The 12,251-nt window shown below is 39.9% G+C and overlaps 1 protein-coding gene across 2 annotated transcripts in view; it reads left to right on the forward strand.

The window, feature by feature from the left end:
• Window position 1: 1 nt before the first annotated feature.
• Window positions 2-12,251, forward strand: part of NDUFA9 (NADH:ubiquinone oxidoreductase subunit A9) — a 33,971-nt gene continuing 21,721 nt past the window's right edge. Inside the window, exons 1-5 of one of the 2 annotated variants that reach the window (XM_074325259.1) lie at window positions 2-157; window positions 7,076-7,246; window positions 7,620-7,717; window positions 10,870-10,961; window positions 12,054-12,195. In XM_074325259.1, coding sequence (XP_074181360.1) covers window positions 109-157; window positions 7,076-7,246; window positions 7,620-7,717; window positions 10,870-10,961; window positions 12,054-12,195 — 552 coding nt within the window. In that variant the 5' untranslated portion in view covers window positions 2-108. The remainder of the gene's footprint in view (window positions 158-7,075; window positions 7,247-7,619; window positions 7,718-10,869; window positions 10,962-12,053; window positions 12,196-12,251) is intronic. The other variant, XM_074325260.1, reaches the window with a different exon arrangement.

The raw sequence follows: 12,251 nt of genomic DNA on the forward strand, positions 1-12,251 counted from the left end.
TTTCCTTCCCGGGCAGCGCCTGCGCAGACAGGCGTGGAAGTTCGCTTTTGACCCAGCTTCGTAGCCGTAGTCAGGCGGCGCGTCAGCCGTGGGGGATTCTGGGAGAAGATGGCGGCCGCCGTTCACCCCCGGGTTGTCCGGGCCCTGCCAATGTCACGTAAGTGTCACCGGGAACACCGGTCCTAGATTGGGATTCTGAGCCGGGGATCGAAAGTTTGAGGAGTGGCGCTGTGCTGCAGCGTCATGCTGACTCCAGGGAAACCTTGGTTTTTCTAGGTCCGGAGCTGCTTCTGTACAGTTTCTCTTTTCCTTTCCCCCTTCCCTCGCTCACATATTAAAATACGCTTTTCGGAAGGGGTCTGCGCTGAGAGAGCGTGAGCAACGACAAGGGAAGAGGAGAAAATGGGGGACGTGTAAGGAAGGGATCGAGAGAATCACATTTCTTACAGGGTTGCAAAGGTTTGGGGTTATGAAAAGAATTTGGGGGAAGGGGCAGGGGCCCGTGAAAGGGATGGAAAACAACGATAGTGGAGTCAAGGCTCTTCATGCATTGACTTGACGACCTTGTGCAAACCCTTAATCGGCCTCAACTTACGATCTTTCGTGTCACAATGGAAATGATAATACACAATGTCAGGGGGTTTCTGAAACGATTAAATGAAGTAATATAGAAGCACTTTCTAAATCAAAAGCATTTTTGCAGCTGTGGAGTGTGTCAGGTCGAGGCGCTGGGGCCTTGGGGAGCGAAGACTGCTCGGAGAGAGAAGAATCAGGAGCTTGGTGGGAAGGAAAAGGGAGAAGAGTAAAGGATATCTTGGGATTCGTCTAAGCGTTGTTGATTTAACCCATTACTTGATTTGCTATCATGGTCTTCAAATTGAAAACATACATTTGCTCTTCCAATCACTAAGGCTAGAAAAGCAAGAAAATTTAATATAGTTACACTTCATCATCATACTGTCACCCACTATCCTTTCACGAACACACCCCAATCAACTTCCAAAAATTGTATTTTCCAGTGTGTTTTAGTCGTTACAGAATATCATTTGTTCTCAAAATTAGCTGAACGTCAGACTCATTCTTGGAGCATTATAAAAAGTAGAAATGGGGATTCATTGCAGAGCTATTGAATCAGAATTTTTGAGATTGGCTCCTAGCACCATAAATTTTAAAATGCTCCACAGGTAGTTCTAAGGTTCAGCTTGAGGTGAGACTCAAAAGTGTTTGGAGGATCTTTTTTATTTATCATCTTTGGTAGAGCTGGGTCCTGCATGCCCCTGGGAAGGTTCTTGGTGCACATCATTTATAGTGGATGGTTTTGTAGCCATGACGTCTTTGCAAAGGCTGCTGGTTCTTGTTAAACTATTACATTGGTTTGACATAATGTTGATTGTGAATGGTAATCATTGCTGTTTATTCAGTACCTGCTATCTGCTAACCACAGTTCTAGACATTTTTATAAATATTTTTCTTTAACTTTTTTTTTTTTTAACTGACACTTTATTGTCTCTGGTAAAGTGAGCTTTTGAGTAAACTTTGGAGAGGCAAGTCTAGTGCGTAACATAACCAAAACACTGTAGAACAGTACTATGTAAAACAATTATATATAGTGAAATATGGAGAAACTATTAAGTACCATGGGAAACCAGAAAAGGGAAGGATTAGTATTATTTGGAGTAGTAAGGGAAGATTGGAAGACCACTGAAGAATTGCAGTTCTTCCACTGATGTTTTTTTAGGCTTGTTATGCTCTGGAAAGTCAGAGAGTGCACAGTTTCCTGTCACTGGCAAGGACGGGGTGAAAATGGAATCATGACATGCTCAGTGAGTGACAACCTGTAGATCTGGAATAGTTGGAAAGGAGGTTGAATACGTTACATGGGATCAAATAACAGAGCACTTTGAAAGTCGAGCAGAGTTTAGAGTGATCTCCAAAGTGGGTTTTGCAAGAGAAAATAATGGGATACAAACACAGTATTAGAACTTAAAGATTTTCTGTAATAACATCAATAGCTAACACATCATTCAAACTGTGTACACTGTTCTAAGTGCTTTATGTTTTCTAATGTGTATAACATGTTGGTACTACATAGAACATGTAATTTATGAATAAATATCTAAAAAAGTCAGTGTACAAGCAAATATATTTGGACACTATTGGTTAAGGTATTATAGTAGGAAACCAGTGTAAGTTTTTGAGCAGAGGAGTATAAGGAATAAGTAATGTTATTTTCCTAATGATGTTCATAATAAATGGAAGAAAGTAAGAGGCTGGAGTTAAAGAGGGTAATATATTTATTGAGCACCTACTATGAGCAAGGCACTGTGACAGGTACTTACCTATATATTACTAATTCTCGTATCGACCCTCTAAAGCGTTAGCTCCATGAAACCAGGGACTTTGTCTTTTTTACTATGCTAGTCACAGTACCTAGAATAGTGTTTGGCCCATAGTTGTTGGAAAAACAAGTAACTGTGAGGTTACTAGAACATTACCTTCTGAGGAATTTTACAGTAGTATTAAAGGAAAGCAATCATTATTCCTGGAGTGCTTAATGTGTACAAGGTAATGTGCTAAACGCTTCATGTACATTTACCCTAATCGTCATAACAATCCTTTGAGGTATTAATTCTTTGACTCCAATAATTGTTCCCATTTTATTGACTCTGTCCTTTATCATATGCCCTCACTTCCATCCTTACTCATCATTTTAATCATTCCCTTTCATACATTCTCAACTCCCCAGCCCATCTCCTTTTGTCATAAAAAAAACAAAACAAAACAAAACAAAACAAAAGTACTGATTAAAACAAACTTTCCATGTATTTCCTACCTGCCCCTGAGCAGTGAAGAACTGAGCTAGGGAAAACGCCATCTGACTGGCCTTATTTTAAATTCCTGAATACAAATCTCAAAGTAGATTTTCTATAGAATACAAAATAGATTTTCAGCCCTACATTTTCCTAGGAAATTTCCCTTTCTCCATAACGATTATTTGACATCACAATCTCCTAACACTTTTAATGTGCTTCTGTCTCATTCTCAGCTACACAGAGAATTCAAAGGAATCAGATGAGAATGATCTCTTTTTCCCACCATAAAAATCTCATAGCTGATGTGTGATAAGTCTCTTCCTTCCCTCCTGTTACAGTGGATGAGCTCCTTCTGATCTAAGACCAGTTTCTTCACTTAGCGTTCGATCTCATCCTTTCTTACCTATTCATTCCCTCTCCCAACTCATTAATTTTTGCCTCTATTGGGTCAGTTCCATCAGCATATTAATATAATATCTCATATTTAAAAAATCCCCTCCTTGTCTTCCTGTTACTCTGGTCCCATTTTTCTTTGTCCCTTTATGTCCCATCTCCTCAAAAGATTGTCAGTATTCCTCTTACCGCATTCTTGCCTTACATTGTCTCTTTTGCCTGCTCCAGTAAAGCTTTCATTCCCACTATTCCAATAAAATTGCTCTTGTTAAGACCGTCTACAACCAACATTTTCTAGATCCTATGGTCCTCTGTCCTCATCCTACTTCACCTTTCAGCAGCATTTGACAGAGTTCACTCCTAGTCCCCACCTTAACTGTGGTTTTGCTTTCTGTGATTTCAGTTACCTGTGGTCAACTGCAGTCCAAAAATATTAAATGGAAAATTCCAGAAATAAACAATTTATAAGTTTTAAATGCACATTTGTATGCCATTCTGAGTAGTGTGATGAAATCTCATGCCTTCCTGCTCTATCCTGCCTGGGATGTTAATCTTTCTTTTGTCCACTGGATCCATGCTGTATACACTACGCACTGGTTAGTCACTTAGCAGCTGTCTCAGTTAGTATCAGATCGACTGTCATCGTATCGCAGTGCTTATGTTCAAGTCACCCTTCTTTTACTTAATAATGGCCCCAACAAGCAAGAGTAGTGGTGCTGGCAATTCAGATATGTCAAAGAGAAGCCAGAAAGTGCCTCTTCTAAGTGAAAAAGTATGGAAGTTCATATAGGACAAAACATAGTAGTATACATAGGATTTGGTACTGTCCATGCTTTCAGGCATCCACTGGGGGTCTTGGAATGTATCCCCTGAGCATGAGGTGGGGGCTGCTGTATTCTCCATCAGTCACTTTTTTCATTTGGTTTCTGGATGCCATTTTCTTTTTTTTTCTTTTCTTGTCTTTTTTAATTGGGATGCTTTTCAGTCTTTGCTGGCTTTTTGGATTAGTCACTTAACCAGTCTGAGCCTTAGTTTCCTCATCTCTAAAGTGGCAATGAAGATAACATTAAGTAAGATAACACCTATTAAGCACTTAGAACAATGCCAGGCACCCGGTAAGAGCTTGGTTAAGTTTAGCTGTTATTATGATGTTACTGTTTCGTTGTTATGTATCTGATCTGCAAGTTTTAAAATTACAGCTGGTGTATAATATTAGTTTCAGGTGTACAACATAGTGATTAGACCTTTATATAACTGATGAAGTGATCACCCTGATAAACCCATCTGACACTGCACCTAGTTACTATTAGGTTGGTGCAAAAGTAATCGCGGTTTTTACAATTATTTATAACCTTTTAAACCGAAATTACTCTTGCTCCAACCTAAAACATGTAAAGTGCAATGTTTGTTTTTTAATCTCTGGGGTTTCAGTAACTGATCAGTAAGCTAGGCTGTTTCTCCAATTCCACACTTCTGGATAGGGATAAACAATGGTTTCTGGGAAGAATGTCACTGGAAAGTCATCCCTAGAAAACAGACACAGACTTACTTACCTACCTACTTTTGATTATTTTCAGTACTTTTATATTAAGTCTGAATTGTACTCTTTTTTTAAAAAAAAACCACATAAAAGAAAACATAGGTACTTACCTTCTGGACCAGGTCTCAGAGAGGATTTTATGAAGTTGACCCCAAAGGCAAGGGAAGTAAAAGCAAAAAATAAATAAATGGACTGCATCACACTAAAAAGCTTCTTCACAGAAAAAGAAACCATCAACAAGACAAAAAAGGCAACCAACCGAATGGCAGAAGATATTTGCAAACAGTACCTCCAATAAAGGGCTAGTATCCAAAATATTTAAAGAACTCATAAAACTCAACAACAGCAAAAAATAAACAATCCAATTAAACAATGGGCAGGGGACCTGGACAGATACTTCTCCCAAGAAGACATAGAAATGGCCAACTTCACTAGGTATTAGGGAAATGCAAATCAAAGCCACGATGAGATACCACCTCACACTGTTAGAAGAACTTTTATTAACAAGACAAGTAATAACAAGTGTTGGAGAGAATGTAGAGTAAAAGGAAGCCTTATACAGTTCTGGTGGGAATATAAATTGGTACAGCCACTATGGAAAACAGAGTGGAGATTCCTCTAAAAATTAAGACTAGAATTACCGTATGACCCAGCAATCCCTCTTCTGGGTATCTACCCCCCAAATTTTAAAACATTTATTTGTAAAGATAGATGTACCCCTATGTTCATTGCAACATTATTCACGATGTTGAGGCATGTAAACAACCTAAGTATCCTTCGATGGACACTTTTATAGATAAAGAAGATGTGGTATATATAGACAATGAAATACTACTCAGCCAAAAGAAGAAATGAAATACTGCCATTTGCGACAACGTGGAGGAATCTTGAGAGTATCATGCTAAGTGAAGTAAGTTAGACAGAAAAGGACAAAAGCCCTGTGATTTTTCACTCATGTAGGATATAAAACAAAAAGCAACAAACAAACAAAAACCGTATAGACACAGCAGTATGATGATTACCAGAGGGGAAGGGAAGTCAGGGGAGGTTGAAGAGGGTAAAGGGTCAAAGATGGTGACAGAAGGAGACTAGACTCTGGGTGGTGAGCACACAATGTGATATTCAGATGATGTATATAGAATTGTACTCTTGAAATTTATATAATCTTAATGAATGTCACCCCAATAAATTTAATTAAAAAGAACAGAAAAACAATGTCCTCTACTAACAGCCCTCTGCCTCCCTTAATATGCATCCATATCGTCAACTTTATTTTTCATTCATCATCAGTTTCAAAGTCTGTTCAAGGTGAGTCTTGCTGTTCCCGGCATTCGGTGTGTTCATTCCCACCTCTTCATTGTTATATGTGTTAAGTGTTTCACGTGGAAATCTGATCTTTCTGTTATTACTCTTTAAAACCTTTCTCAAAACACTTTATCCATGTTGTTGCAAATGGCACTATTTCATCTTTTCTTAGGGCAGAATAGTATTCCATTGTGTATATATGCCACATCTTCTTTACCCAATCATCGATCGAAGGACACTTTGGTTGTTTCCATGGATGTTGAGATGATTATGCTAAGCAAAATAAGTCAGACAGTACAAGTCGAGAACCATATGACTTCACTGATAGGTGGGATATAAAACTGAAAACAACAAAGGAACAAGACAAACAAATGAAGAAACAAAAACTCATAGACACACAATACACAATAATTTAGTGGTTACCAGAGGGGAAGGGGGGTGGTAGATGATGGTAAAAGGGATCAAGTATATCGTGATGGAAGGAGAACTGATTCTGGGTGGTGAACACAGACTATGATACATAGATGATGTATTACAGAATCGTACACTTGAAACCTATTTAACTTTAACAATTGTCACCCCAATAAACTTCAATTAAAAGAAAAACAAACCAAGAATCTTTCCTCGTGATTATCTAACTCATTGCTCTTTTGCTTTGCTTTCTCTCAGTTCCTTTCACTGTAGAGGTTTATACTCTCTTAATTAGTAACTGTTTAATTTTTTTTTTTTAATGATTTATCTTCCTAGACAAATTATGTCCTATAAGACAGTGAGTTTATACTTTTTATTATATATTTCCTTATGTCCTACAGAGTCTTTGTTGCGATAGTCTGTGTTTATTATTGCCGTTGGCACTTAACATTACAACTTTTAATTTAAAAGTTAAATTTAAACTTTAACCTAAGTAAATGAAAAATACTGATAGCAAAATAATGTTAACGCGTTTCTAGGAAAAGAAGCTGTTTGTATCCATAGTGACTTTCATGTGAACATTTTCCTTTGTTGTCCATTCTGGGCTTTTAAGGTTCTTCTGTTACTGCAGTGGCTGCCTCTGTGTTTCACCGCCCAGTCCAGCGCCAGCTTCATCACGCGGTCATACCTCATGGGAGAAGTGGGCGTTCCTCGGTCAGTGGGGTCGTGGCCACTGTGTTTGGAGCGACAGGATTCCTGGGCCGCTATGTTGTCAACCACCTTGGTAAGTAAAGTTCCTTCAGTTTAACATAACCCCAGTGCCATTTACTTGGGTGACCGAACGAGAAGCCATGAGCTATGTTTCTTTTCATTTTAATCGTTCCAAGTATAATAACTCCTATCTTGGATTTGGGTAGTTTTGGTCTGTGGAGCATTTTGAGCACTCACATACCTCCTCATACTTTCTATATAGGACATTAAAGTGTGAAGGGGAGTCTCTGAGAAGTTACGGCATCTCTAACATGGCAAAATATGCTCCGTTAAATATAATAGCAATTCACATACATATTGGAATTTAACTATTTAGCAAATCACCGTCCTATAATGTGTCCATACTATGTCAGCATTGATCCTTGTCTCCATCCCTTCTTTTCTAGGACGTATGGGGTCACAGGTGATCGTGCCCTATCGGTGTGAGCCATATGACGTCATGCACCTTCGTCCCATGGGTGACCTGGGCCAGATTATCTTTCTGGTAACAGCCTATATTACTGATTATTGGACTAAAAAACATGAATTACTAAGGTTATTTTTGAGAAAGAGGGGCAGTATAATAAAGCAGCAGTTTCATCACAGAGTGGGCCAAGGGTGTCCTCCGTTCGTAGGGCATTCTTGCAAACTCTAGTCCAGCAGTTGGCAGACTTTCTGTGAAGGGCCAGATAGTAAATGTTGGGCTTGGTGGGTCATAGGGCCTTTGCCATGATTACTCAGCTCTGCCCTTGTAGCCCCAGAGCAGCCATAGACAATGTGTAAAAGAATCGGAGTGGCTGTGTTCCGATAGAACTTTATTTACAAAGCTAGACTGTAGGCTCGATTTGCCTGTGGGTCATAGTTTGCCGGCCTCTGCTCTAGACTTATGCTGTGCAATATGGTAGCCACTGGTCACATGTGTGGCTACTGTGTACTTGAAATGTGGCTTGTCTGAATTGAGGTGTGCTTTCAAGTGTAAAATACACACCAGATTTCAAAGACTTAGTACGAAGACAATAATATTCAATATCGTAAATAATATTCAATGTATCGTTAATAATTTTTTATATTTATTACATACTGAAATAATATTTGGGGCATATTGGATTAAATAAAGTATATTATTAAAATGAATTTCACCTGTTTGTTTTTATTCATTTAAATGTGGCCAATAGGGGGCGGCCAGTTAGCTCAGTTGGTTACAGCGTGGTGCTCTTAACAACAAGGTTGCTGGTTCAATCCCCACATGGGCCACTGAGCTGCACCCTCCGCAACTAGATTGAAACAACTACTTGACTTGGAACTGATGGGTCCCGGAGAAACACACTTAAAATAAATACATAAAAGTTTAAAAAAAAAATAATAAAAATGAATGTGGCTAATTCAGAATTACATATGCACCTCATGGTGTAGTTCCATTGAACAGTGCCTCTGTAGACAGAGAAAATCATAAGTAGGGCATTTTATAACTTGGTTTGCTTGGCATAGACTAGAATAGTTCTTCTTGAGCATTCCCTGTTATTTTTTAATCTGCAGGTTCTATCTTTACACCAACGGTTACCAATGGGGTGAGACGGGAGATGGGGTTGGGGAAACCCTTCAAGGGATAGATTAAAAATGTGTGGGCTCTTTGGTTGGTTGTCACAGTGACTGGAGACCTTACTGGTTTATTAGGTAGGGGGCAGATATGCTAAATGTCCTGCAGTGCACAGGACAGTCCCTTTCTACAGAGAATGATGCTGCCAGAATGCCTGCATTGTTCGTACCGAGAAACGGCCTACGCCTTGAGGCTTGGGTCTGCTGTTCTTTCAGCTGACTTTTCTTACGCTCATCATCCTGTATGGAACTGAGCTCTTCCGTTTGCACACTTTCCCCTTTAAAAAGTAATTGGTAAACATCCTTAATATCTCTGATATTATTTTCATACAGATTATTTATGATCTCCTTAAATTTTGACTTATTTTAATGTAATTTTTGTTCTTTATTGAATGTTCACAAGTTAAGTATATTTATACTGGTAATTTCTTGTTTCTAAAGAGTTTTCTTTTCCAAAATCTTATTCTCAAATATCCTTGTGGTATATCAATTACCACAAGGAGCTTAGCTTTTTCCTAGTTCATTGTAATTTAAGATTATTGGTCACCTTGCCAGTCCTCAGAATTAAAATATTTCGCAAATGACAGGTGACAGCTGTTATAGGCTTGAAAATGTGGAATCACTAAATCAAGTCACATGACATGTATTCCATTCTTTCCATAGTATTCATGGAGTGTCCACTGCTCCTGGCACTGGGCTAAGCTCTGAGCATGTCTGGATGAACAAGTCCACAGGCGCTCACAGTCTTAACAGGCAGTACAGACACCACACACATACCTTTGAGTATAATGATGTTTATGGAGGGGCAAGTCCAGGGGCAGTACGCCACGTTACTATTGTTCACTTTTGAGAAGGATGGACCATGTTGGGTGTGCGGTGCTGATTTCTCTGCTTCAGTCTCTGAAACGGCTGAGTGGTCGGCCACTTGGTCTGACTGGGGCTCTTGGGCCTTATCCCTGGGAATTTGGTATCCTTTTGATTCCTTCTCTCCAGGCCTCGCTCTTGGGCCATTTATACAGTTCGTACTCAAACTCTTCCACTCCTGAGTGTTTTTGGATTCTTTGGCCATCTTTGCTGAAAAAGCCTCTTTCAGCGCTTTATGTGTAGAGCTGCTTTCTTTGATGAGTATGTCGGTCACGGTGCTGCCGATTTTGTGTGTTTTATGTCATCTTCATAGCAACCCCATGAGGTGAGCTGTATTTTCAAATTTTACATGGAGGTTGGAGAGATTACTCGTGCACAGTAAGCAACGAACTGGAATTTGCATTCCTGTCTGACTGGTATTCTGTACTGTCCCTTGCACCCTACTCTCCATCAGTTGTAACTGTTTCCCGCTGAGGGCTTCATCCTTTTGAATCTGATTCCTCTAGCCCTTTCACTCTTTTCTAAATTACACAGGGAGTTCAGTGGGCTCACTCATGCTTGCTTATGTGTGCTCTCCCCTCCCTCTCTCGCCTCCCTTCCTCCCTCTTTTCTTCCCCCCTTGCTCTTCTCCCTTCCCCCCTTCCTCTCTCCCTCTCCCTCTCACTCCTGTCACTCATACGTACACACTTAGTATTTGACCCTATGAAATTCTTATTATCTCCCATTGAAATGCTTTAAACATTCCATTTCGTTTTAACATAGGAAGCTGTATGACGGGTTGTTTAATCCCCAGCCCCTATTTTGTATATGAATCATCAATCTGACCTAAGTCCTAAATGGTACTCAGAAGTATATTTCTATACCACGGTCTGCGTTGGCTCACCCTGAAGTTTTAGGCAGGTCACATCTGAGTGTTGTTTTCATGTCTTTAGAGTAGAAATGACTACATCTGGGATTATAAAGAGGAAGAGTTAAAAAGGAATAAGAAAATAGTTATGAACGCTCCCAATTTATTGTTACCCTCAGAATCATTTCTGTTGTAATAAATGGAGCCTAAATGAAATGGTACCACATTGTGACGACGACAGATGGCCCATTTTGAAATTTGCCCAGGAGTGGCGGGGTGGGGCCCAACAGAATTGTTTACTGCTAGGGTGCACCCTTGGGTTTTCATCTGATTGGCTGTTGCTGTTACAGGAATGGAATGGGAGAAACAAAGATTCTATCCGAAGAGCGGTGGAGCATAGCAATGTGGTCATCAATCTCGTGGGCCGAGAATGGGAAACCAAGTAAGTGTTCGACTCATTTCTTCTTTGCATAAGCCATCTTCGGGGTTAGTAGACATTTCCTGGGCAACGTCTACTTGTTAAGCATTGTAGTGGTGACATTGTTAACTAGTCCATCAGTAAGCATCAGTTGAACTACCGTTTACATACCAACCATTTACATACCCAGTGACCTCCCCTTAGGGGATTTAGTTGCATAAGTTCGGTACATATAAGTAAAGCAGTGTGATGTGCTTCCCGTAAAAAGCCCATATGGATTGTGTCTGTGTGGTCGGGGTTATCACCCTGACGGGATGAGCGGGATTGGCCCAGTGCTTGCATCTGTCCAGCTGGGATGGGGTTAGGGGGGAGAATTCTGCCTGTTCTGCTGTGCAGCTAGATGAACATTGTTTTTTCTCGATGGACAGTGTTCTCGATCTGTTCTTCGTGGTGTTAATGTAAGGTGGCAGGAGTGCTGGTTTGAATAGTCCTTTTTAGCCTCTGTGTGAGCTGTTTATCAACAAATGTTTGAATCCTGTAGTTTCACAGCACTTTGTTCACACCTTTTTAGTCGCATGTAGGAAAGTTTGACTTAGATTTGTTTACATGTATCTGCCTCATCAAATGGTCTTAAGTTCTGTGAGGAATTGGAGGGTCTTCATCAACGTTATAGTCACCGAATTGACTAACAGCGCCTTAAACAAAGTGAGCATTTAGTTCATATTGTTGGATTAAACTGGTGATTGACTCTCCAATTCCCCGCCAGGATAGGAAGTGACTTCCCATCCAGTCCCATCACTTCCCTCATCCCTACCCATCAGTGCAGCCAGTGTAGCCAAATGCGTTTCAAGGGCCTCAGCCTTGAGATTCCTTGAGGACACAGAACATGACGTGTGCTGATTTGTAACTTATTGTAAGCCTTGAGTTACGTACAGTAATAACAGTGCGCATTAACCTAAAAAGCTTAATTTTGATTTTTGGGTTAAGTCATTGCTGTTTAAAAGTTTAGGTATTATGAATTCCAGCAATAGTGTGAAAAACAGCTTATCACAGAAAGCTTTGATATTGTTAATTAGGTGTTCTTAGCTGATCCCTCCCTTTTTTTTTTTCTTCCAGAAACTTTGATTTTGAGGATGTTTTTGTGAGTATTCCCCAAGCAATTGCTCAGGTGTCCAAGGAAGCTGGAGTTGAAAAATTTATTCACATCTCACATCTGAATGCTGATATTAAAAGCTCTTCTAGATATCTGAGAAGCAAGGTGAGTAACAAGCTGATTTGGGAAGTGGTTCACAGAGCTGGAGTTTCCTGGCCCCT

Source organism: Rhinolophus sinicus, linkage group LG02 (assembly GCF_036562045.2).
Source record: "Rhinolophus sinicus isolate RSC01 linkage group LG02, ASM3656204v1, whole genome shotgun sequence".
Taxonomy (NCBI): Eukaryota; Metazoa; Chordata; class Mammalia; order Chiroptera; family Rhinolophidae; genus Rhinolophus; species Rhinolophus sinicus.